Raw genomic sequence first — 27,136 nt, 5'->3', positions numbered from 1 at the left:
GAAATAGAAGATACCGCTGAAATGGATTGAACAACTTATTCCCCAGGCCTGAACCAATCAACCTTTTAGACAACCTAGGGGTTTTTCCCTCCTGTTAGGAATCCTCATATCTTCAGGGGTAATATAAATCTAAATAAAGGTAAATGTATTTTTTCTTTTTAAATTTTGGAAAGGGGTAATGAACTTACAGCAATGCTGAAAGGGTTGCTTATAAGGTATTTCTCCCACTTCCCTAGCGTCCTTCGTGGTGTAGTGGTTCTGCATGCTGGGCCTGTATTCCAGAGGTCCGTGGTTCGATTCCCGGCGAATGCGGTTGTTATTTTTCATCTTTCCTCCATCCAAAAATATACCTAATTTCTCTACAAGTGGCGCCCGAACTAAAAGGGTTGTGGATGATGATTCTCCGCTCCCAGGATTTGGCGACTAGGTCCCCTAAAACCCTAGTTGCCCTTTAAAAAGGGGAGTATATAAGGTATTTCTCCCACTTCCCTAGCGTGCCTTCATGGTGTAACGGTAGCACGCTGGACCAGTATTCCAGAGTTCCGTGGTTTGATTCTCGGCAAAGGCGGTTGCATATTTTTCATCTTTTCTGCTTCCAATTAACCTAATGACTCTACATGCTTATGGCAAAACAAGTTGAACTACCATTTAGACCAGCGGTTGAACAAACTACCATCTAGACCAGCGGTTCTCAACCCTTTGACTAACGCATACCATCTAAACAAAAATTGAAAACCTTTAATACCACCACTACAAAGTACTACTATCACCACCACTCGTGAACAAAGCTCAGATTGCATAAATTTACGAGTGTTAGAGAAAAAATTCAATCAGGATGTTGTGGTTTTAATTTTTGAATTTAATAGTTATAAAAGTACTTTGCCTCTTTGCATACCACTGGTTAAGAGCCCCTGATGTAGACTCTTAGAGACCTGAGGGTAAGTGTGCGACTTTACAGCTGAAGACCTGTTGCTTTGTGGCTCAACTTTGTCATTCACCCATTCCTTTAATCATATAGTTACTCATCTTCTACTTATTTCCCTCACTATTAATGATTTATAATTTACAGGGAAATTTTTATTGTTATTTAAAATTAGATGCTCTTTTATTACACTGAAAAAATGCAGGAAATGTTAGCTAAGGAGGAATATATTCTGTAATTCTCATGCAAATGAATTCCCAGAAATAAGTAATGACATTTCCTTCCCTTAAACACTGCTAATTCAGAGAGGAGGAGGATAAATATCGCTTATCAAAGTTCTGAATTTTTTATCATGTCGAAACTTTAAGAACATTTAAATGCATCCAGGTTTATAAATTTCATCTTAAAGCAAAATTTCAAAGAGGTGGAATGAAGAGACTGCATTAATGTGTTGCAATGAAAGGAGACTTATTGGATAATGAGAACTTGTAGTAGAAGAACATTAGTGCTTATAAAGTGTAATCTTTGACATTTTCTAAAATTTATCCTTTTTTTTAAACATTTTAAATCCATTTCATACTACTACAGTAAAAAATAAATGCTTAGTGACTAACATGTGGTGGGATATAATAGCCCAAAAGTTTTTAGACTTTGCAATATAGTTTTCTAATATTAAAATGCATTGAATAGGACAAGGGTCATAAGCCTTTTTTTACTAGCAGGGCATATTTCAGAAATGCATGAGTTCCATGGACATCATACTAATCGATTGGTGAGCATTGTAGTAGCAGTGAAATGTCTTTAGGCTGTATATTTTTTGGCAGCTACAATAATAAAAAAAATTAAGTATTAAATAAAAACAACTACATAAGTGTACCAAAATAGAGTTAATTTATGTAGATTACAAAAGTTGTAATGTTCTAATAATGTGTTTCATTATTATGAAAACATTTATGGAAAAATGTTGTTAGCCAAGCAAGAAAACTGCAGACTACTGTTGTGCTACGGAAATAAGTTGTTGACTCGCAACAATCAGCTGAAATGAAATTATTTTCTTACTACCAACCATTGCAAAAGCAATGTTGTCTCTACTTTTTCATTATCTTTTAATTTGAAAAGAAGAATGGTACTGTGCTTCCAACTCAAAATACAAGTTCAGGACATGATGAACAAGAGAGTATGGATATTTGACATCATGGCATGATTGGTCAGAGTTTTATTCAGGATAATGGAGTAGAGAATAGTTCACCGTATAAGGAATAGAATATTTCTGGTAGTCAAAAATTGATTCCTCTAGTCATGTAGTAATCTAGATATCATTAAGATTCAGTTTTTGTCAGAAGTTTAATTGTACAGTTTTTAAAATGGCAAAGATACACATTTACAAGTGTTTGTATGTAGAAATTAGATGTTTGAGCAGTTGTACATTAAAATTGCTTCACATGCACTTTTTGCCTGCAGATGCTGCACTGCTGATCCCTGTTGTAGGAAATAAACTGTTATTTTACTCCTTCCCGTTTTTCTGCATGTTTGTGTTTTTTGAAGCACTCTAAATGGATGATTTTGGAATGCGAATTTTCATTTTATAAGCTGAAATTTTTTTTGAGTTATTTTATGTGTCTGTTATTTGCATATAATTGTAGGTCCAAATTTTAATTCTTTTTATTGTAATTTTAGGAAATGAGAAGGCGGCGTAATGAAGTTACGTTTGAATTAAGGAAAAATAAAAGAGATGAATCTTTACTTAAACGACGCAACGTACCACAAGCAGAAGCTACAGATGAAGATGATGTTGACAGATCTATGAGCCATACTAGTTTAGAACTTATAGTTACAAATGCAAATAGCAGCGAGCCAGAAGTTCAGCTATCTGCTGTTCAAGGTGCTAGGTAAAATTACTCCATTAGCATTCTGAATTTATTTTTTAAGCATGTCTTATTTTTATTTGCTTCATGTATTATGGTTAAATTTCAAATTTTTCTGTTGAAATTATGGGTTTAGATAAACTGCATAATCTATTTTTGTCTTATTTTGTTCAATGCATCTTGATGCTCACTGAAAATTCAGTTGTTGGCTCTTGTTCTTAGTGTGTGTAGTATCTACACGCTGAAGCTTTTCCCCCTTCAGAATTAAGGAATATATCTGTATATAGTAAACAATTACCATTTTGTCAAAATTACTGCTAACAGTGGGTGAAGCATCTTGATACTTCCTCCATTCCTAATTCTGTATTTCTTACATTTACATTACATAGTATTCTTACATTTGTGATTTTCAAACAGTGTAGTGAGGTCCATAGATTTGCCTCAAGATTTTGGATAATGCTGAATGCAATTTAATATGCGAGTAGAACAAATCGTAAGTATTAATATAACTATAAAATGTAAATGATTTTTATAATAAAAAGTTGCAAACATAAGTGAGAATTTAGTTTTATACAATGTGCCATTCAATGAGGTCCAGATTTGCCTCAAGATTTTGGATAATGCTGAATGCAATTTAATATGCGAGTAGAACAGATCGTAAGTATTAATATAACTATAAAATGTAAATGATTTTTATAATAAAAAGTTGCAAACATAAGTGAGAATTTAGTTTTATACAATGTGCCATTCAATGAGGTCCAGATTTGCCTCAAGATTTTGGATAATGCTGAATGCAATTTAATATGCGAGTAGAACAGATCGTAAGTATTAATATAACTATAAAATGTAAATGATTTTTATAATAAAAAGTTGCAAACATAAGTGAGAATTTAGTTTTATACAGTGTGCCACTCAATGACTACAATTTTTCAGATAGGGTAAAAGTTTTTAAACATTTGTCTGAGTTTTGGGGAGCATATATGGTGCTACAATTTACATAAATAGAATTAATTTATTATGATTAATAAAAATATTGACACATATGTAAGGAAAATAGAGTACTATGAATCCCCCCAAAATGTAGAGGAAGGACCTTCTTCAGAAAGTACGCATAAAGGAATTTGGTAGTAGCCATTGTTTGTCTTTATTCAACAATGTACATTGTGAAAAGAGTATTTGTTACAGTGCTGTGGAAATTACAGCGTTGAAGTTCAGTTTTGTGCAGTGCAAAATGCGACCTGTAAATTCTTTGCAGAAGCCTTTTCAAGCATAAGAATGCATGCATATGTTCAAAATACACACACAGTAAATGTATTTTTTTATCAAATTTTACAAAAAAATCCAAACTGAATTTTGTGAAATGGGACAAGGCAGAGAGTAAAAGAAGACAGCAATTTATATGATGCAGCAGTGAAAGTATCCTCTAATGATCGAGTAATATCTTCATAAAAGCATGACTGTTAAAAATGACAAACCAAGATGGTTCCTAAAATGAGACTAATATGTTGAATGAGTATCAGATACTCAGGTTTTACAGTTGGTGAGACAATCAGGCATGTTGAGAGGAGAGGTTTGGGCTACCCCGGGGAAGGTTCCTGTAATCTGGAATCATCGATTTCACTTCTTGTTACTACTACTAAGAGTATTAGCGAGTAATTCTTTTGCCCGTAGGCAATCATGTTAATTTTTTTAATTTAGCTAAAAGATGCATGAGCACGACATATCGAAGGCAAAAAAGTTTTTGAGGCGGCAAAGCCATGAGGTTGAGCTTGAAAAACATCTCTATCAGTAGAAGCTTACTGTGCTTTCAATAGTTAACGCTGAATCGTCGGAGCCAGTGACGTGGGAGGTCACCTTTCCAAGAGTACCCCAAGAGACATACTGCTCGAAAACAGGAACCCTGTGAAGGAAAATGAGAAATCTTGAAAAAATGAGATAAGAATCCTTAAATTTCATCAGTTAATTTTGGGAATAGCAGAATTAATCCTTCTCCTCTGCAACTTTCATTAGATCCATTGTGGCTCTAAATCCTACTGATAGTTTTTCTGCTGTGGTTTTTGCACTTCTAATTTTCTCAATGGGCTCAATAATGTTGCTTATGAAATCTTTAATCTTCTCATCTTTTAGCCAAGACATGGCTTCATTTACTTCGTTCGGAATGGTGGCTATTTTTCTTTTTACTTTCTCACTGAATAGAGACTTGGGAGCTTTCTTTACTTCTTCGTTTGCTGCATTTGTGAGTTGTATCTTCATCTTTTTCACAAATTCTTTTAGTTTCTGTTGGGCTGGCTTCTCGAACTTTTTTCTATACTGTGCACATCCTCGATAGCTGCAGACATGATTTTCTATGCAGAATATACAGATTGGCTTTTCTTCCTTTTTCAAAGGACAAACATTGCTTCTATGCTCTTTCCCGCACTTACGGAATCTTTCTTGATTAGTGCATAGGCGCTGAGAGTATCCCCACTCCCGACACCTAAAACACTGTATCAGATGTCTTCATGGGTTATAGTAACATTGACACTGAACATGTTGTTCAGGTTGTGGATCACATATCCATTTTTGCTTTTTTTTAGTTCTAAGAGACAGATTGGGAGCTTTTCGTAATTGTTTTTCCGGCTTCTGCAGAATTGCTTTACTTTCTCGATTAGGAACTGTTGTCTTTCTAAATTTGGAAAAAAAAAAAAAAAAAAATTAGACCTGCGTGAATTTTTTGCTGTCGCTTTTTTGTCTCATTGCCGTTTATTTTCAATAATTGTGTAGATATTTTTCGTGTATGTATATATTATAGGCTTATTTTTCTTTATTGTTAATATTAATCGTAGTTAATTATTTTAATCATAGTTGGTTTGTGCTTCCATCAAAAAGGTGTGACTTTTATACAATTTCACGAAGCTAAGAAATAGGAAACTTTGTAAATATTTTTGTATATAGGACTTGTGTATATAGCTATTTATCTCATTTATCCATATATATTTAAGAATATTGTGTATATCCAGAAAACCATGTATACAGCCATAATACAGAATTTTTTCATTCTTATACAAACGCTTCTACTCATTTTCGTGCTTCACTGCAATGCTCGCTTAGTCGCTCTTTTAAAAGCTCTTGCGGCGCGTGTTCCACCTCATGGAACACTCACAGAATTAAAACGGTAAGTGAAATTTTTACAAAATTTTACCTGTATACTCCTAATAGACTGCATACAACTTTTTTGTTGAAGTTCCGACGTTAACGTATAGTGCGCCACAAAGGGTTAACAAGAAAATTTTGCAATTTACGTAAAATGCAATCTCGAGCTACTGCGCTGACTACCTACTTGATTGGGTCAACAAGTGCAAACTTAATCAGTCACTAACCTAAATGCCCACTCTGTTGGCGGGGGGTCCTCCAGAAAACCTTAAGTTTTTAAGTGTATGTACACTGCACAAAAAAGGGGACAGTTCTATATCTCCCGTTTTATTAAGCTGATTCACAAAATTCAAATACAGTCAAAAGTCGTTAATTTGGACACCCATAATCCGAAATGATCTATAATCCGGACCTCAAAGCTACAAACTTTCTGCGCATGCATCGCATTGACGCATACTGAAAAAGCATAATTGAAAGCATCACACATCGCTGTATGTGCTGTATTGCTTCTAGTGGCGATCATATTCCATATTGAAGGTACTTCTCCTATAGCAAACTGACACCTTCGATTTGTTCATTTTATACATGTGCTAATTTCTATACTACCATATTTGTCTGGTAATTTCTTTTTATGTTATTTGATATCTTACTATGTGTTGTATATTGTGGGTAAGTTTCATAAAATCCTACATGTAACTTTTTCAGTAATCGTGATTTTTGTGATTTTTCTTTAATTTATGATAACCAGTGTATTATAACCATCATCCGAAGAACACTCAAACTCTCTGCTCGTTATGAAGTTAATGCAGGAGATTGTGTGACACCTGAGATATAAAGAGGCAGTGAACTCCTTCATGCAAACAATTCAAATGAAGCCGTAAATGGAAAGTTTAATTCTCTCGATAAAAATAAGACATGGGATCTTGTCCGTCCACCAGAGACAAGTGACATGAATATTCAAATTCTTTCTAATGGAAAGATTGACAGATACAAAGCAAGGCTGTACTAAAGGATTTTCTCAAGTGGAGGGGGTGGACTTCAATGAAACCTTTCTGCCAACATCAGTACAGCTATAGCTGCACAGAAAAAATTGAAAGCTGTGTAAAATGACTTATAAAAGCTGTATTTCTGTAAGGTGATTTTGAAGGAACAATATTCATGGAACATTATCCAGGCTTAAACAATAAAAAAAATTTGGTGTGCCAGATCAAGAACTCAGTATGGACTGAAATAAGCATCTAGGTACAGGAACAAGACATTTTCTGAATTCTTAACTAGTAACTAGCTTTGTTTTCAAGTGAAGCACTCCTGAATCATTTGTCTTCAGTGGTATCTTTGAGCATAAGAAAGTATTTTTAATTTTATATATCCCTGGTGCTTTATTGTTTTGTGAAGAATGGGAGTTAATAATTGAAATTGTGGGTGACTTGAGGAAGAAATTGGGAGCAATATTTTTTGAAGCAGGATATTTTATTGGAATGCAAATTGATTATAAAGCAGAGGCTTTGATTTTCATACGATCAGAAAGCTATATAAAGTGTATTCTGAAATGATTTCACTTAGGTGCAAGTCTTAACATTGTACTTGCAGATCTTTGTACAATCCTGTCATTCGAATCTAATACATTACCAGAAACAAGAGTAATTTTTATTTCCACCCTTCAGGAAAGCTGCTGGATCATTAATGTTACTTACCTACATGCTCAAATGTAGCTTTTGCTGTAGGTAAAGTTAGTAGCTTTCAAAGTCAGTCCTGGCATTGGAATGGTGTAAAATGCATTTTCAAGTACTTGAAGCTACAGCACTGTACCATATTTTCCAATAGCTAATGCTACTTGCCATCTTGTTGGATACTCAGATGCTGATTTTGCTTATGATGTGGACATAAGAAAATCAACTTTCAGTTATATGTTTAACCATATGTTTATGTCAGTTATGTGTTTAAACATAGCAATAGTCCAGTAATCCATCAACTGCTTCTATTTCTACCACTGAGGCTGAATATGTTGCAGCTTCATTGCAGTGATGGAAGTATTGTGGTTGTGTCATTTTCTGCAAGATTTGCATGAAAATGATATGTGTAAAGACGGTATTGTTAACTTTGTCTTGTTAAGTTGATCAAAAATCTGTGCTGATGTGCATTACCATTTTACTCATGAAAAATATGAAGATAAATCTGTCATTATAAAGTACAGGGTGCCCATAATTAAATTTGAAATTTGAGAGCAGTCTATAACAAAAACTATGCAGCGGAATTGCATGAAAATTTGATAATGGCAGAATGAAATGATGAGAATTTTAAAGAGGGGAAAAACAATGAATTTCGAAAACCATCCCTAGGTGGCATATCATGGCTTTATTGAGAACATATAAATAATCTCCAAAAGCTTACAAAACATCTCGATATGATGTCCACCATTGTCTGCTACTATCTGGAAGGGTGAAATCACATGTTCGACTTTTGAAAGCAGCATGAACTGGGGAATGTTACGCACATGGCGTTCCATGCTTTCTTTAAGGTCGGACAGAGATGTGGTAGTATCATGGTATAGCCTTGAGGTATCCCCATGGCCAAAAGTTGCAAGGATTCAAATTGGGGAATGTAGGAGGCCAAGCTGTAGGAAATTGCCAGCTGATGATTCTGTCGTCACCAGAATGGCGGCGGAGTACTTGTTTCGCACAACAGGTGATGTGTAGAGGGGCACCATTCTGCATAAAAACTGTGGTTGTATCACATAGCCTTGCCTGAACACCTGGAATAATGGATTGCTCTAATAATGAACCATATTGTTGACCGGTGACAGTTCTTGTCATAGGTTCTGCGATGCTGTGCTCTTCGAAAAAATAAGGACCCACAATGAAGGTTGCAGTAAAGCTGCACCAAACCATTACATGCGAAGAGTGTAATGGAATTTGTAGGAATTGATGTGGGCTTGTAGCAGCATAAATATGCCAATTGTGCATGTTAACCGCACCTTCCATATGAAAGTTGGTCTTGTCGGTCCACAAAATGTTCCATGTCCATTCATCCTGGAGCTCAGCTCGCAGAAGAAACCGCAATGCAAAAGTTTGCCGACTATCCAGATCAGATGGTAAGAGCTGCTGCACTATCGACAATTTATAGGGATAATAGCATAATACCTTTTGAAGAATTTTAGGAACCATGGAACAAGGTTGGTCAACAGATGCTGCAATATGCCGAAAACTAGTGGCTGCCGATGGTTTGCGATCTGTCTTCCTACAGTTGCGTCTTTACATCCTCCACTACCTGTGCTACAACACACTTTTGTCCCCTTCCTGTCCTGAATCCCCAATGTTTCTGTTGCTGTTAATTTCCTAATCATGTTTGTTAGTTCTTAGACTAGTTAGTGGACCTTTTTGAAACTGCTTCCCAAAGACCGAAATTTCCGCAAAGCTTCGGTAGCAGAGTCTCCGTTTTGCTAAAACAATTTCACCAGTAAAGCATGTTCCTGCAGAGTCAACGTCATCTTCATAGACGTCATAGGAAATGGGTATGATTGCGGTTCACCTCTTGCAACTTTATAGTGTTGTTGTGCTCTTACAAGATTACTGTGGTTACGACATTTCCATATGCCAATAGTTTACATTGCACAATGCCATCTAGTGGTGTTTTTTGAAATTCATTGTTCTTTCCCCCTTGATAAAATTCCCATCATTTCATTCTGCCATTACCTAGTTTTTCATGTAGTTCTGCTGCATAGTTTTTGCTACAATCTGCTCACAAATTTCAAGTTTAATTATGGACACCTTGCACATGAAATATGAAGAACAGTTAGCAGATATCTTCATGAAAGCTGTTTCCCAGGCAAAACTTTAAAAGGTTAAGAAAACTACTCAACATAAAAGATGACACTCAAATGAAGAAGCTTTTAACAGAGTTGCATAAGCTAACATTTTTTAAATATCTTAATTTAAGCTTTAAATTTTTGCTTTTCATTTAATAATTTTTAGTTCAGTTTTTCTTGTTGAAGTCGTTGGTCGTATGTTTGAGTCATACTTTTTGTTGTTGTGTTATCAATCAATGTTATCAATGTTTTGTTGTTTTTTTAGCTGTTTGTGTGCACATAATCCAAGTGTAGTGTAAAAATTTAAAAAAAAGGAAAGTGCAAAGCAAACTCGGCAAGACATGCTGAGTTTGCAAAAATCACTGAACCATATAACCGTTGGTCTCAGTGTGTGTGGAGTAAAGGCATTCTACTGGTTTATTACTATTATAAGCGTTTCAGAAAACTTTCATTCTAAATATTTAATGTGCATAGAAATAAAATTGATTTATTTACCTACATATTTTTAGAATTGCACGGTTTGAAAAATGTTTTCTTTTTTCATTCTGTGTTTTCTGAAAGATTTCCTGATGTAAAATATAAATGTATATTGTTATTACTACATTAACTTCTTCCGTCACTATTGGGATTTTGTTTCCTAAAAATTGAACTGAATTGTGTCTGTATATAAAATTAATTTTTTAATATTTAAATTTTGTATTGCAGAAAATTACTCTCTAGTGACCGCAACCCTCCAATTGATGATTTAATAAATTCCGGGATTTTGCCCATACTTGTTCATTGCTTAAGTCGGCATGATAAGTAAGTAAAATGCTTTCACAAAAAAGATAATTTCTTTTAATAATGCACACACATAGAAACACACTAAACTCATTTGTTATTTAAATGTATTTTAAAATTATTTAATTTTAGTACTTTCTGCATCTTTGCTAAAGTCATAAACTCGGTGCCTAATAATATTTTCTTAAATTAATGCCTGAAAGGCAGCAGGCATGTTCAGAATGTTGGTACAATAAGAATTTCTTATGAGAGAAGTCAATAAAATTTAAAAAGTAAGAAACATCAGTAGTTAACCATATACCTTTTTTCATTGTGTTTCTCCCTATGTATAAAACAATCTGTTTTCACTGAGAAAAAAAAAAGAAAATTGCATAAACTTGGTATTCATATAACTTTGGCATTGCACAGTGACAAAACAAATGTGCTACATGCATACAATATCTTGCGATTTACTGACATGTAGTATGCTTATGTTTACATGCATAGATAGCATACTTTGGAACTTCTGTGGGTTGGTACATAAATACTTTTGGTGATGTGAAATGCTGCATAGCTATTTTAGTGACATGCTGCTTTACTTCATGAATATTTTTTTTTTTTGATATTTTAAGAGGTTACAGATGATCAAGAACTATATTGATCTTTTTAATTAATTTTTCAGTTTATATTTAGACCATTTATCATTTTTATGTAAATTAAAACAAAGAACAAAACCTAGTTTTCTGCCTGACTAGGTAATTTATATTTTTCTCTGCTACTGAGTGGTGTTAGAGTAAAAAAAAAAAAAAAAAATTGCTCTTGATTTGTGTTTTGATGTAGCTTGACTAGATTAATTCATTTGTGATATTTTGATGTGGCTTTATTTAAAAACTAGATCAAGGGTTAATTTTAGCACTGAATCATTTAGATCTGAATCATTTACCACTGAATCATTTAGATGTAGAAATTACATGCTCTCAGTTTCATTAGAATTACTATAGAATTTGTACATTGTGCATCAGGCTGGGAAGTTGTACTTTTGATTCAATGCTTAGCTTCTTACCTTAGACTTGTGTTAAGTTTCTGAAAATGATGCCTGACACACATTTCACACTTGACACATTTCATGTTATTCGCTTGTATTACAACTTCATAAGCAGTTATTGGATATGCATTTGCACTTCCTGTTTCTGTTTCATCAGAACTTGGTAAGTTACTTTTTATTTAAATTATTTTATCTGCTTGCTCGTAATAATGAGTAGATTAGTTTGTGTTGGAAAAAATAGCAATACCATCTTTAATAACTGAACTGTTTAAGAAAAAAATTGAAAATTATGTAACTGAAGTTCTGTTGATTTCCGAATTTTTAGGTAAACTTCTAAAAAAAACTGAGAGTTAAAAATGATTAACTCATTGAGTTGAATAATAATGCTAAAAAATATTAAGCAAAGAAAAATTTGAATTAGAAATTAAAATGTCTCAAGATTATCAGGATAAGAAAATGCAAAAGTGTGAATCTTCATCTTCGGTTGAAGAATCTAAATCATCTATATAATGTTTCAAAGAACTGGACACCATTTTACAACAAAAAGATCCCGTGCACTTTGAACCAAAGAACTTATAACCTTTGAAATCTTCAGTAAAGTGCTGTCATCTATTGAATTGAGCGCACATTAACTTTTCCCGAGATACAGTCGGGTTTGACAAACCGATGAAACTGAAATAAATGTCTCCCGGTATACAGGGGTTGGACAAAAATATGGAAACACCTTTAAAAAAACATGTTTCTTTGCTTAATATGGTGTAGGAAACCCATTGGCATCCAAAACAGCTTGCAGTCTTCTCGAAATGGATAAATACAGTTCCTGTATGTTTGCCAAGGGAATATTATACCATTCTTCCTGCAAAACGGTGGCAAGTTCAGATAAAGATGTTGGCGGTGGATAATGAGAACGCACTTTCTGTTCCAATGTAGACCACAAAGGTTCGATAATATTCAGGTGTGGTGACCAGGAGAGATGGGACAACTCATCCTCGTGCTCAGAAAACCAGTCCTGGACAATGTGAGCTGTGTGAACAGGGGCTTTGTCGTCTTGGAAGACACCATCACCATCGGGGAACAAAGTTTGTACTATGGGATGAACTTGATCAGCCAAAATTTTCACATAAGTCTTGGCAGTCGTGCCCTGACACAGTTATCTTGGGGCTAGCAGAGAACCACGATATGGCTGCCCAAACCATAACAGAACCCCCGCCATGTTTCACTCTTGGCAACAAGCAGTCTGTATTATAGGCTTGACATGGCGTTCTTCAGACGTAAACTCGACCAGAAGTGGGAAACAATGTGAAAGAAGACTCGTCAGACCATATTACTCGCTTCCACTGCTCTATAGTCCAGGCTTTATGACTTAAACACCACCTTTTCCTGTTACGGGCATTAGCATCACTGATGAGTGGCTTCTCAATTGCAGCACGGCCAGCAATTCCCTGTTTATGAAGCTCCCTTCTAATTGTTTTGGTACTCACAGGGTTCAGTAACACAACATTCATTTCAGCAGTAACTTTTGCAGCTGTGGTCTTCTTATTTTTCGTCACAATTGCCCTTAATGATAGTCTGTCACGATCACTCAGGACACACTTTCGTCCGCGCTGTGATTTAGCAGATGATGCTTTTCCGCTTTTCAAATATGCGGAATAAATCTTCGATACAGTACCTCTTGAAACACTAAACACCTCGGCTACCTTGCTTACGGAAGCACCTACCATACGTGCTCCAACAATTTGCCCACTTTCGAAGTTTGTTAACTCTGACATAATGCAATGACAACCTCACATAACAGTACTCCGACAACAACTGAACTGTTTAGCACATTTACGAAGTTGTATAGGTGACGTCAGTAGTCAAAAATGCCAGTGCCACCTACATATTTCATTAAAATCACTTTCTTTTCAAACATGCATTTCACAAGGTGTTTCCATATTTTTGTCCATCCATTGTATATTCGGGTATAACAATACGATGCACTCAAAAGAAAATTACCCCGAGTAATACTCTAGTGTGACATTTTCGAAGGCCAGTGCTGATCTCGTGCATGACAGTTAAAAGGTTAAATGGGCATGCAAAAGTGCATGTATTTATTAGTTTCTAAACTTTAAAAAAATGTTCAAATTTATTATGGAAGAGCTAACTTATTACGGAAAAAGATCTCATGAAGAGGTCTTAAATTAACTCTTGATATGTCTGATTTTCTTCATAAGAATTATATAAGAAAATTTTTTTATTACTTAAAGTTAGAAACTGCTTTCATAAAAGTGTTAAATTTCCATGGAAATTTCTTTCTTTCATAGCCCCTCTCTCCAGTTTGAAGCAGCCTGGGCACTGACAAATATTGCATCGGGAACTTCAGTGCAAACGACAGCAGTTGTAAATACAGGTATTTTTTTAATGCTAGCTGAAATTATGCATAAAATATTTAAAGTCTGAATATTTTAATTACAGAAACTATTTTATTCTCTCACATTTTTATGAATTTTTTAGGTGCAGTCCCTTTATTTCTGGAATTACTTAAATCACCTCATCAAAATGTATGTGAACAGGCAGTTTGGGCTTTAGGTAACATAATTGGTAAGTCATAAGCAAGTTTGTTTTTATTTGCAGTGTTTGAAAATGTATATTTTTGCATATCAATTCTGACTACTAAAATTTATACTTGATAAGCATATAAATAAATTACACTTGTAATCCTTTTATAATCTTTTCTATTTTTATACATGTTAATTTTGAGCATTTGGTGTAGTTCAACCATGCTGCCTGCAACTTTATGCACAAAACATGCATGTGCCAATTTATTGGATAGGGTGAATGGAATATGAATCATGTAGGGATTTTTTTTGTTCTGATTTTTTTCTCTTTTTACTTTAACTATTCGTAGAGCACAGATTTAAGAGGGCAGAACTTTTTTAAAGTAATCTAAAATAATGTGCGGATTATCATTTGTAATTAATTGTTTGATTATATTATGTTTATGCATTTATATATATATATTGTTACGTTATTTTCTTCCTTCACGTTCGTACAGGGTTCGTAAAGATTTGAAGTGAATAATGACAATACTACTTGATGAAGTATCGAAACACACTTTATTAACTAGTATTGTCAGGACAGCTCCAAAACACGTTTTACATTCGTCGATGAACTACCATAAACACGCTGACACGATCAGCGACACAGCCTTCAGGCTATCACTGTGGAGACAGCTTCCTGCAAAGCACCCGACTCTGCTTAATCATTCTCTGAACTCCACGTATTCTCGAGGCTCTCCATGCTACAACTCGTGATGCACTCGACGACCCACTTGGCACTCGTTGCCCAGCTGTTAACTGAATCGATTCCGCATGGCTCGCTAGACGAGGCACACTCTCTGAGATGCACTCACTAACTGACTGCGGACCAGCAAGGTTTATATAGCTTTCGGCTTGTGTTCAGGAACATTCTGGGCTAAACCGGTAAGAATTGATTCCAAAAGGTTCTCCAACCATCCTTGGTATATTGCCAATTTTGTCACCAAATGGGCAATTTCTCTCCAAATGTGGCAACCCTGCACTTCCTTGCCATTTTATGACAACCTTAAAACTACATTGCGGGGAAGCCATCTCACCGCGCCTGTACATTTCGTAACAATATATATATTTGAATTTAAAAAACATTCTCTATTCATAAATATATATATACTGGTAAAAACATGAGTGTTTACAAAGCTTCATTTTATTATATATGTGCATAATTTTATGAAAATTTTATAAATAACTATTATTTTATAATAATTATTTTAATTATTATTATGTCTTTATCTCAGAACTAAAATTTATGTGCATTAATATACACTGAAAAAATCTTATTTATAACTTTTATTAATTAAACATTAATAATCGTAATGTATAATTTTCTTTTTGTTTTTTTTAGTTAAAATCTGTATGCATTATTATACATAGTTGAAATGGTGGGGAAACAAATTTATTTTATAGAAAAAGAATGGAAATAATTCTGGCATAAAGATCACAGTACAGTACAAAGTCCATAATCCGGAATGATCTATAATCCAAACCTGAAAGCTACAACCTTTCTGCACATGCATAGCGTTTACGCATGCGCATAATACCTTTACCCATGTGCATATGCTTTGACGCATGCACGTTAAATGTATAACGGACAGTAGAAGCTAGGCTAAAATTATCTAATTATCTATTTCAGTTAATGTTGCAGATTGTGTTGTTCCTTAACCTTCTAATTGGATCTGGCTTGTTATTTTTTGCAGACTGTTAGAGCAATTTTATAAAAAGTAAGCTTGAATTTTTGATTTTGTCAAAAAGAGTTTCAGATTGAGCTGCCAAAGGATCTACAAAGCAAAAGCATGTTTCGATGTCCATCAAATAAAAAGTGGAATTGCTGCAGAAAATGGATAAAGGCATGAAGAAAGGGACAGAGAGGTTAGTGAAAATGAAAACATTTCAATTGACAAGTTAGTCGAAATTCTCGGCACAGCAATTACAGGACTTGAACAGCGGAACTTTGTAACTGAACAAGAAATTATGTCTGTTTATAGAATTAAAGAGAAAGTATTAGCACATAAAACGAAGCAACTTAAACGACTTACTTTGAAAGAAATGTTTAATAAAGTAAACAAATAAATATTAAGCTTTTTTTTTTTTTTTTTTTGTAACTTTTGATACCCTTTAGGTTATAATTGCTCTTTATTTCATAAATTACGGTTTCATATTTTTAATTTTATAATTTCTGCATGCCAGCTTACCAGATTTAAATTGATGATCTATAATCCGGAAAAACCTCTAATCCAAAATCGCCGAAGTCCCGACGAGTCCGGATTAAAGACTTTGTATTGTATTGCCGAATGGTCACATTGAATCATTTATGTTCATGGAAGACCCTGTTCAAATGGTGTAGATACCTGTTGACTGTAATTGTTTATTTTGCAACTGAAGGAATATTTCTACTAAAAAGCATAGTTGCTTTATTCTTAAAAGTAGGCATTGAAATACGCACTGTTTGTTCACTTAGAATTCATGTAATAATAAAACAAATTTCAACATTTTTGGTTTCTACAGTTTAGCACATCAGTGTGAATCTTTGGATTTATTTCTGAGACTATAAAATAAAGGTGCAAAAGACAACTGATGACAGGATCACTTCATATCAGAGGGACTCTCCCTGCTTCGATAGTAAATTCTCTCTTTCCAGAGAAGGGCAACCTGTAGAGACATTAGATATTTTTGAAAGCAGGAGAAATGAAAAATGAGCAGTGGCCTTTCCAGGACTTGAACCACAGATCTCTCGAATACGCCCCTAGTGTGCAGAGCATTACACCATGAAGGCATGCCGAGAAGACAGGAGAAATTCCTTGTAAAACCTCTCGTGACTGTCTCACCCAACAGTACATAATTAACACTCCTTTTGGGCAATCATGTTTTTGCAGAATGCCAGTTAAGCATGCATTTGATGCTGTCGAACTGTAATATCTTTGTATTTATTTTAACTTTTCAGGTTGATGATTTGAAGTGAAATACTCAAGTAATTACGATTAAAATTTGTTCTGAAAGCTTTAACAGAAGTATAATAATTTACATTTCTAAATCAAGTGAATGGTGGTTCAGTAGTTTTGACACTAACATTTTTAACAATATTTTAATTCACTATAGACGGAGCGTATTCTTAGGCCGCCGCCTTCAACATAAGCAAACTTTATTCTCTCACAACTATGCGAGCAACAGCGCCGTGTAACCTTTTCCTTCAAATTATGCAGTGGCTGAGCGGTAAAGTCGCTGAACACTAGTAGTTCGGTCCAAGGTTCAAATCCCACGAACGGGCTGGCTGCATGGTCGTTTTCGTGGTTTTCCCCATGTGTAACGTGTATACAAGCCAATTTCCCATAAAAGTCCTCCGCGCCCCTTAGGCAGATAGCCCTAGTGTGCTTTGCCATATTTAAATACACCACACCACCACCTTCAAAATTATGTAACAAGAAGTAACAAATAGTATACCTTTATTAAATGCAGCAAATTAGCATTTTTTCCAATCATTTTAAACTGAAATAGAATATGTTTAATAAATGCAGGGAGTTAGCATGAAAAATTATGTTAAATTTTTTATTAGAAATATATTAACTTATAGCATTTAATAAAAAAATTATGTTAGTTAATGCTTAGTATATATTTGAGTATTTTAAGTTGTTTGGAAAAAGAATCTGATATTATTAAAAAGAATACTTTAAGGAAATTTGTTACATTTTCATTTAAACAGAGCAATCTAGTATCCTTAAAGTGTATATTGTGTAGAATAAGTTGTTAATCGATAATATGAAAAAATTATTTAATAATACTTATTCCCTTCTGAAACATTTCTTTCTTGTTAATAATACTTTGTCTTGGTGATTTTCTACTTTGCACATAAGCAGTTTTATAGTGGGAGCTTTCTGGGGTGCATGTGGGGGTGATTAAAATGAAGAAAGGGTTGATTTGAAATGAGTGATGAAAAAATGATTTTGACATTTCAACTTCTCCTAATTTTCCATTTCCATTTTGAAAGGACGGTTGTATATTTGAATAAGAAATGTCAAAAGCATTCAGCCATCCTTTTCAATAGTGTAACGACTGAATATGACGTATTTGCTAGAACACCACAACGGCCTAGGGAGGATTCCACTGGCACCTTTCCATCAGCCACAATAGCTATTCTTTCTGGCTAATTAGGCTTTTCTTGATCAGTCCAGGAATGTACATCGTGTCTGACGATTGCATCGTGAAGAGAAGTTTTCTTTCATTATTAGAAGTGACAAAACAGTGCTCGACGTCACAAAGCTACTAGTACAGAAGGGTCACGAATCGGCTCTTAAGGCCTATTGGCTGGGAACGATTTCCTTTCCCCATTGCTAAGAAAAGCTGCTGCCTATTGTAACGTGGCTGCAATGATCCATTCATGTTAAAAAGTTTTTCACCCCCGTCAACTTCATCAGTCATCAGCTGTGAAAAGCGTAGTTTGACAATTAGTTTTTTCGCGAAATCCCCTAATATAGTAGAAAATGTGAATGTGCCTTTGCTAATGTGTTAAATCCACAAGGAATTCTCTCAAGAGAGGATGGATGATAATGGATTTAAAATTGTGTCATCCCAAGATTCTCAAGCAAGTTCTATAATTTTGCCTGTAATTTATGAAAGAGACCCTGCTAATGGTCCTCAGAGTGTCAAAGGAAATGTAAGTCCTTATCAACCTAAACGTTATGTTTTCCCACTCAATAAAATAAATTGCAAGTTTAGAAAAGAGGGGTATAATGCATACAGATGGTTAGAATATAGTCCTTCAGCAAATAAAGTGTTTTGTTTTTGGTGCAGAGCATTTTCAGATCTTAATAAAAGATATACTGAATTTGCATTAACGGATTTAGTAATTGGTCGAAGGCAGTTCAAAAATTTAAATCTCACGAGTCCTGCGGCTCTCATAAAAACTCAGAAAGTTTGTTAAATTTTACTGATAGTTTATCATCGTGTTCCATCTGTGCCAAGCTTGATTAGCAGTATTCAAAAGAAATTAATAAAAACCGCAAATATTTAAAAAAAAAGTCTGTGAAACTGTAGCTTTTTGTGCACGTCAAGGAATTGCTTCGAGGGGACACGATGAAAAAATAAGTTTAATTTAGACAGTTTTTTTGGAATGGATTTGAGAGCTAAAGACTGCCTATTAATTGAAAAATTTTTTAAATAAAGAGAAATCCTATTCTTCTGTACACAAAGATCATCAAAATGGTATTCTTAAGTTATGCAAATTGCAAATCTGTAACTATATTAAAAATAAAATAAAGAGTTGTGCTATTTTTTTGTAATGGTTGATGAAACTTAAGACATTTCCAATCATGAGCAAGCGGCTGTAGTTTTCTGTTACATAGATAACAACTTGGAAATACGCAAATCTTTTGCTGCTGGATTTTACAGGCTTGATGGAGAATCCTTGTATAATTTGCTGAAAGAAGTAATCTCTTCGTTTGGGCTAAAACTTTGAGATTTACTAGCCCAATGTTATGACAGTACGGCCAATATGAGACGACAGTGTAGCTGGACAGTTTCAGTGATGTTAGCCGCACGAATACTGCAGGAAAATCCAGTGGCAATTTTGGTTCATTATTCTTCACATATCTTAAGTTTGTGTTTAGTTAGTGCATATCCGTCTATTCTTGCAGTGAGAAATGCATTTAAGCAGCTTACCGCACTGCACACTTTCATAGAAGCGTCATCAAAAAGTGTCATTTTTTTAAAAAATACACCTTTCCACAAATATGTTCTATGGAGGCTCGTCAGCTTTAAAATCACTAAGTGATACTAGATGGAGTGACAGAGTGGAAGCTGTGAAGGCTCTGTTTGATAATTTTGAAGCTGTTATTTTGAACCTTGAAGAAATATCTGGAAGTGGTGCTCTTAATGGTGGGAATGTATGACATCATTTGAATTTTTATTCATTTTGTTTTATGCAAAGTTCTTGAACAGTGCTGTAGTCTTTCAAAGCACCTTCATTCGTCTGATCTTAGTTTTGATGATGTAAAAATTTTTTCTGAAGCTGCTATTGAAACTGTTGATTCTTTCTGCAGTGATGTGTTTTTTTAATAAAGTGTAGAGTTATGTGATTGAATTTTGTGAAAAAAATTCTTATCCTGGACCAAAACTAAAGAGGCGAAATAAAATTCTGAGCAAATTGTGTGGCGGTGAAAAAAAATCACGCGATGATGCTAAATCATATTACAGAATTACAATTATAATTGAAATTATACATTCGGTATCTAACAAGATTGAAAGAGAATGACCTATATCTTTCGATTGCCATTAATTCTGTGTTGTCTGCCTGTACACCAAGATGAGCAGAATGTTTCAACTATATGTAATTTCCATAACTTGCTGAAAGGTCTGCTGTGTGGGCTATGGATGTTTTATTCAATCATAAAGTCTGAAAACATGAAAAATTGCAGTTTTAAAAACAGTTTGAATTTTTTAGGGAGAAACATCTACAAAATACATTTTCTCTAATAACATTATTTTTTTTTTTTTTTTTGACTGTGCCAGTGACTTCAGCTTAGCTATGAACGATACTTTTCATGTCACAGAAGATTGAAAACTCATCTTCGAAGTACAATGGGAGAAAAAAGGCTTTCGTCCTTAGTTGTCTTAGCAATTGAAAGAGCCACACCTCTTGCTTATAATGATATTATAATAAACTTTTTGTTTCTTCCACAATCTGGAGTGGGTCTGATTATATCCAAATGCATATGTTGAAAATGCATTTGGATATGCCTTTTCAACATATGCATTTGAAAATGCATATGTTGAAAATGTTAACTTCGTACAGTGAAAGACTGCTATGAGCATGCTGTATGACTCACTGATTGCATGGACTTTTGGCAGACGATGCAAGCACAAGTCCAAGCAACACAATCCCTTGACACAGAAGGTCACACAAAACGAGAGAGAATGAGTCTTTTTGTTGAAAGTATACTTGGATGAGAATGTCCATGGAGACAAACACTACCTTTCACAATTGATTAGGAACAAAAGGAGGATCTTGTCACCACTAACATTGCTTTTTGTTAAAAAAAAAAAAAGTTTGTTTTTGTGTTAAAAACCACAAAATAAATTGTGTTAGCTGTCATTTTCACTTTAGAAATCCTGCTCCCAATATAGACACACATGCGGGCACGCTTGCAGACATTGAATTCTGTCCTGATTGTGGTCAAATTCTGACTCCCAAAATTCTCACCCCCAAATGAAAGCACAAAATGTGGTACTTGGGAGCTTTATTTTTATTTAAAAAGATAGGAAACTGTATAGCATTTAAAATTTCTGTTTACCTAAAAGCAGTTCTTACAAATTTCTCATTATTTATTTTTCTTGTTTTTTCCTGAGCTATGTATTTTGAAACTTTCAGTTTTGCTCCAGTTTTCTTACCTGCTGTAGGTGTATAAGATTTTAATGCATGTTTTATATACACATTAAAATTCTAATGCTCAGATAACGATTCAGACAAACTTAGTTAATTGCTGGCGAGATTAACAATTTTATATTGACTACCATTTGTAACATAACCGCAGATGATGCATTTGGTAAACTGCATGCAGTGAATATTATTTTGGTGGTACGGGACCGATTATATCATAATGCACATGTTCAAAATGTTAACTTCGTATAGTGAAGGACTGCAACGAGCTATGAGCATGCTGTATGACTTTGGACCTCTGGCAGACGATGCAAGCATCATAATCCAAGCAACACAATCCCTTGACACAGAAGGTCACACAAAATGAGAGAGAATGAGTCTTTTTGTTGATCGTATACCTGGATGTGAACGTCCATGGAGACAAACACTACCTTTCACAATTGATTGGGAACAAAAGGAGGATCTTGTCGTCACTAACATCGCAGTATGTGTTTAAATCTGAGGAAAGCTTCATCTTTTGAAGTTTTAGCGAGCTACTTTCTGTAGACAGTAATTGACTCAGTTTGGAATCATTCTATTGAGACTCGGAAATCTGTGCAAAGCTTGTTATATCCAGCTCACTGATTGCATGGTATTTTCTGGTCGAGGAATGTATTCTGTATCAGTACTGAGTTGGGCAATGTAATTCGTGTCTCATCTGCCTAGGGGATGTAAAATCTGAATTTTTTTTCTAAATAAAAATATTAGAGGACAGCTATCTGTGTACATTGTAAAATCTTGCTCTTCAAGATTATGTTGAAAATGCTTTACAGTGCAATAGATAACAAGTAATTCTCTATCTTATGTGCTGTACTTAGTTTCAGCTGGAGTTATTTTTCGAAGAAAAAAAGCTAGTGGTTGAAGATGTCTATCATATAGTTAGTGCAAAACAGCTCCAATAGCCACATATGAGGCATCAACCATTAATGGCAACCGCTAACCAGTGGCATGGTAACCTGGTGTTGCTTATTATCTACATCAGTTGTGCATTTTTCAAAGGCCGTAATTGTTTCCACTATCTAAAAAAAAGTGAATGAATCTGTGCTTGGGTAGTTGGCTGGCTTAGGCAAAAATCGAAAAAATAAATTCAGCATTGCCAAAAATCTCTTTAGTTCGGACATTGTTACAGGTATAGGGAAGTTAGAAATTATTGCAGTTTTTCAGGAATGGGCCGAATACCAGAAGAGGCTATTAAACAACCAAGAAATAATTCCAATGACTTTCCAAAAACACATTTAGCAGGATTTAGTTTTAACCAAGATTTCATCAGTCTTTCAAAAATTAAGCGAATGTGGTTTTCATGCTCATTTTCATCTGCTGAAGCCATAAATGGATCATCAAAGTAGGGAATACAAATATCTAAACCAGAAGGTACCTGATGAATAAATCTTTGACCTGCATTTCGTAAACCAAATGGCATTTTAAGAAGCTCAAATAATCCAAATGGGTTGGTCACAGCTGTTTTGGGCACATTCTGTGGCTTAACAGGAATTTGATAGTATGCCTTGGCAATTGTATTGAAGGCAAATAAAACCAAATCATGAGAAGGCCTAGAACACGGAGCATATTTTTTTTGGTAATACCAACACATCTGTTCTAGTATCAGTTAAATATTATATTTTTGAAGAGGGATCAGCCAAGAGTATACGATTCATGTAGTGGTTGCTAATTTCGCAAAAGGAATACGGAGATTGACATTTCCTTGCCCAAAATTTACATGATAAGCAAAGCTCGTTTCTTAACTCTATAATGGTTAATAAGCTCACGTGACATGTTGCGCTAGTACAAATCCAAAAATTATGCTTAAGACTGCGAGAATTCCGTCCGAAGTTAAAGGTTAAACCACTAACTTGTTTAGTCAGCTCTGCTACCTGGAGTTTCAAACCAGCAATAACAGATTCACTTGACTCGGGTCACAATAGCCATATTCACATAAGAATGAGATGCAAGCTCATTAATCTTATTAGCAACTGTAGCCAATTTAATGAAAAAAGCTTCAACAAGAGCAACTAAAATAGAGTGTACAATTAGGACGCCTTGCAAGCCACAAAGACAATAGCAAATGTTCACCTAGGATATCACCTGCCAAAGTGTGCATATAACTGAGTGCCAAAGTGTGCGTAATAACTGAAAGTGGTGCTGGTCACCAAGCTCAAGACATTGCAACAGAGAATGAATTTTGGACGTTTCGCTAGGTCTAAACCTTGCGAACTAGAGTACAAATTTTCGAAGCTTTCCTCTCGGAATGCACTGAAATCAATCTGTTTTAGGGCATTGTATTTTCCAGTAGCAGGAGGTTTTAAAATGATATCACCAACCGAATTTAGTATACCAGAGTCTACAGCAGCAACACCATGGTTAAATTTTGTTAAATCCAAAATTATATTGGAATTGGGAAACTGAGATTCCAATCTGCAAACCATAAGGCAGGTTTTGTTTTCCAAGAAGGCAATAATTTGACCAAAACATGCAACACAGGTGTAGCCGCTGTACTCTCAACTGCAATGTCATGAGCAGGATTTTCATTACGTGACATAACCAAATTCTTACAGCTAAGTACACTACCCCCCAAAAGGTAATGAACATGTTTTTTAGTCTTAATTTGAGAATGAAGCAACAGAAACAAGAAATTTACAGGACATGTTCATTAAACAGTTCTGTAATGAATGTGTTACAGAATGTTTCTAATGTTCAACACAAACATGAATTACAACAAAAAATTGCACTCTTCGCAGAGAAATCGTCTTGGAGAAACAGTATGTCGCAGTTATCTGGGGGAAAATGTGGTGGTAACATTACAAAAAATAGGTTCTAATAAGGAATGTAACCAACCTTAGCTGCAATATGTTGGCAGCAGCAACATTTCATGCTGTCAATTAAGTTGTCTGTCAGTGAAATGAGAAACAATGATGAGACATAGAGCAATTCTTGTTCAAGCTCATCTAACAACCTTGGAGAAGGACTTAAAGCTGCAACCTGTCTCCCAAGGTAGTCCCAAAGATGCTCTGTTGGATTCAGCTATGGGGATTGAGCTCACCATTCCATCTGCTGTATACTGTGATCCTCAAGATATTCTTCAGCAACCCAAGCTCGGTGCAGTCGCACATTGTCGTCCATCAGAAGAAATTCACCACCAGTAGCAGCAGCATAAGGGCAGACATATTATCAAGCATCTCCTCGATATCTCACACTCATCAAAGTTGCTCCATGGAATACATGCAGGTCAGTGTGACCAGTGAGAGAGATCCCAGACCAAACCATTATTCCACTACCTCTAACTGTCTTTCTACAATTTGGGATTGGGTGTATCTGGTGCATTCAGGTCAGCTGACAACCTGAAACACTCTCAAATGTGAAGTTGGACTCGTCTGTAAAGAGAACAGACACCTATTGTTAACTGGTTCAGCAGATGTGTTCTCCTGCCCAGCATAAACGGGCACCTCTCTGTCCTCACGTCAAGGGGACACATTAACATCTTAGTGAAAACCAATGTAAATGATTAGATGTTTCTGTGAGAAGGGTAGTTCAATAAGAATTTTTTAATCCCATAAGCTGATTTCATATTAAGTCATTTTAGCATTTAATTTCATAACTGAATGCTGGGTAATTTTTCTTTCAGGTGATGGTCCGGATTTTAGAGACTATGTAATAAGGTTAGGAGTTGTTCAACCGCTACTATCATTTATCAAACCAGAAATTCCTTTACCATTTTTAAGAAACGTTACCTGGGTTATTGTGAATCTTTGTCGAAGTAAAGATCCACCTCCTCCAGTTGAAACTATAAAAGAATTGCTCCCAGCTCTTTGTATGTTGATACATCATACTGACGTAAATGTAAGAATTAATTTTTGTTTCTGGTATTCTGATTAAATTTTGACTGCAGTGCTTTTCTTGAATCATTTTATGTGTTATTTATTCAAATATTTTATAAACATTTCTTTTAATATCCAGTTTTTAATATGAAAAGGATCAGTATTTGAATGAGGAATTTTTGGGAAAAGTAATCCTAAGAATTATTTTCCCATTGTAATGAAAAGTGTTGACATTATTTTCAATACTTGAGGGGAAAGTTTCATTTAAAGCTGTTTAAAAATATCCTGATGATCGAAATTTTTTAAATAAACTTGATTATTGCAAATTATTTGATTCCCAATTTTCAGTCAATATCTCACTCAAAAATAAGCTCAAAGAGTAGATTAAGCCATTATAGCTACACTTTTCTGCATGAAATTGTTTGCCTTATCAGTTTCTCAAGAAATTTCTCTTGTCTCAATATCTTGTATTGGTATGATGGTAACTTCATTGGGCTAAAATTTTTCCAGTTTATGAAATAAGGCAGCTTTGAGAAATCCCCCCTTTTTTAATTTTACTTGATTGTTCTTCTGATGTTCAGTATATTAAGTTTCACCTGATGTTACTGAGAACTAATGAAATGTGACTGCAAAAACAGTCAGACTCCAGAAGGTTTCAGAATTAAAAGTGTAGCACAGTTTGAAAGAAAATACCGTGCTAGAAAATGTGATCACCAAATACAAATTTTGTGAAGTTCAGTTTATTTATCTTTTTCCTGTAAGCTTTTTCTTCATGAGCATCTGTCATTTGTCACTGTCCAACACTATAATGCTGCAAAACAGGTTTTGGCTCCTCAGGTGTCTGGCAAGTGTGTGAATTGCTGAAGCAGCAACAGTAAAAGTTCATTCCCAATTTGGGTCTTCTGTGATTGAGTAATTGACTTATAATTTGAATGCAAGAGAATTTCAAATAGAGAACTGCATGCAAAGGCATTTCTCTTTTTTAGACTGATAACTAATCTTAGAACTTTATATATGACACATAATTTGCTTTTTTTGTTTATAAAAGTCGAACTTTTTAATATGCTTCAAATTTACATCTTCATATATTGATTATAAAATATTACCTTTTCAAATGATGTATTGTTCAAGAATTCATAAGATAGAGTATAGTAAATATATCATGAATAGATTATAGTAAATATATAAGCATTTTACTTAGCGGTTTTTTTTTTTTTTTTTTTCATAAATCTTTCTGCGATGCTAAGGCTAAAATTTTAGTTTTACAAACATGAAGAATTTTAGAGTTAATAGCTTTAATATAAAAGTAAAATTTAACTGGTATAAAGAGAAATATTTAGTCATGGGTCTATGATTAGACATGCTTGTTACATTTTCCTGCATAGTAAAAATATTTTTTTGAAGTAAAGAAATTTTAAAAGGGAAAAGAAGGATGACTAAACGAAATTTATTTTCAGATATATCTTATTTGCCGGCATATAAGACACACCCCCTTTCTTATAGACATTTTGAAGTATAAAACTTTATTTACTGATCATTATAATGAATTTGCAGTATTTTAAATATCGAGTAATACAAATGCAAAGTAATTCTTTCTGCAAATACCCAATCTATCTGGGAAAGAACACTTTTAATCTTCATCAAAACTGAGACACTCATCTCCCTAGCTAAATCAATTGTCACTTGTCTTCTAAATCAGCATCTGAGTTCTCATACAACAAATTGCCCTCTGTACCATCCAGTGCATTAATAATGCAACACTTCTTAAATAATTTAACCACTCTCTCTGTTTTCACAGTATCCCATGAAGTTTTG

General features: G+C 34.5%; 1 protein-coding gene across 2 annotated transcripts in view; it reads left to right on the top strand.

Annotated features, from left to right (window-relative positions):
* Positions 1 to 27,136, top strand: part of LOC118196543 (importin subunit alpha-3-like) — a 164,984-nt gene that overhangs the window by 45,747 nt on the left and 92,101 nt on the right. For both annotated transcript variants that reach the window (XM_035368004.2, XM_035368005.2), the window contains exons 2-6: positions 2,600 to 2,811; positions 10,430 to 10,525; positions 13,832 to 13,917; positions 14,022 to 14,108; positions 25,129 to 25,343. In XM_035368004.2, the coding sequence (XP_035223895.1) occupies positions 2,600 to 2,811; positions 10,430 to 10,525; positions 13,832 to 13,917; positions 14,022 to 14,108; positions 25,129 to 25,343 (696 nt within the window). The remainder of the gene's footprint in view (positions 1 to 2,599; positions 2,812 to 10,429; positions 10,526 to 13,831; positions 13,918 to 14,021; positions 14,109 to 25,128; positions 25,344 to 27,136) is intronic.

The sequence above is a fragment of the Stegodyphus dumicola genome, chromosome X2 (assembly GCF_044657685.1).
Source record: "Stegodyphus dumicola isolate Sdum_Otavi_A_Nest chromosome X2, ASM4465768v1".
NCBI classification, from domain to species: domain Eukaryota; kingdom Metazoa; phylum Arthropoda; class Arachnida; order Araneae; family Eresidae; genus Stegodyphus; species Stegodyphus dumicola.
This window is presented reverse-complemented; position numbering and strand designations above follow the sequence as displayed.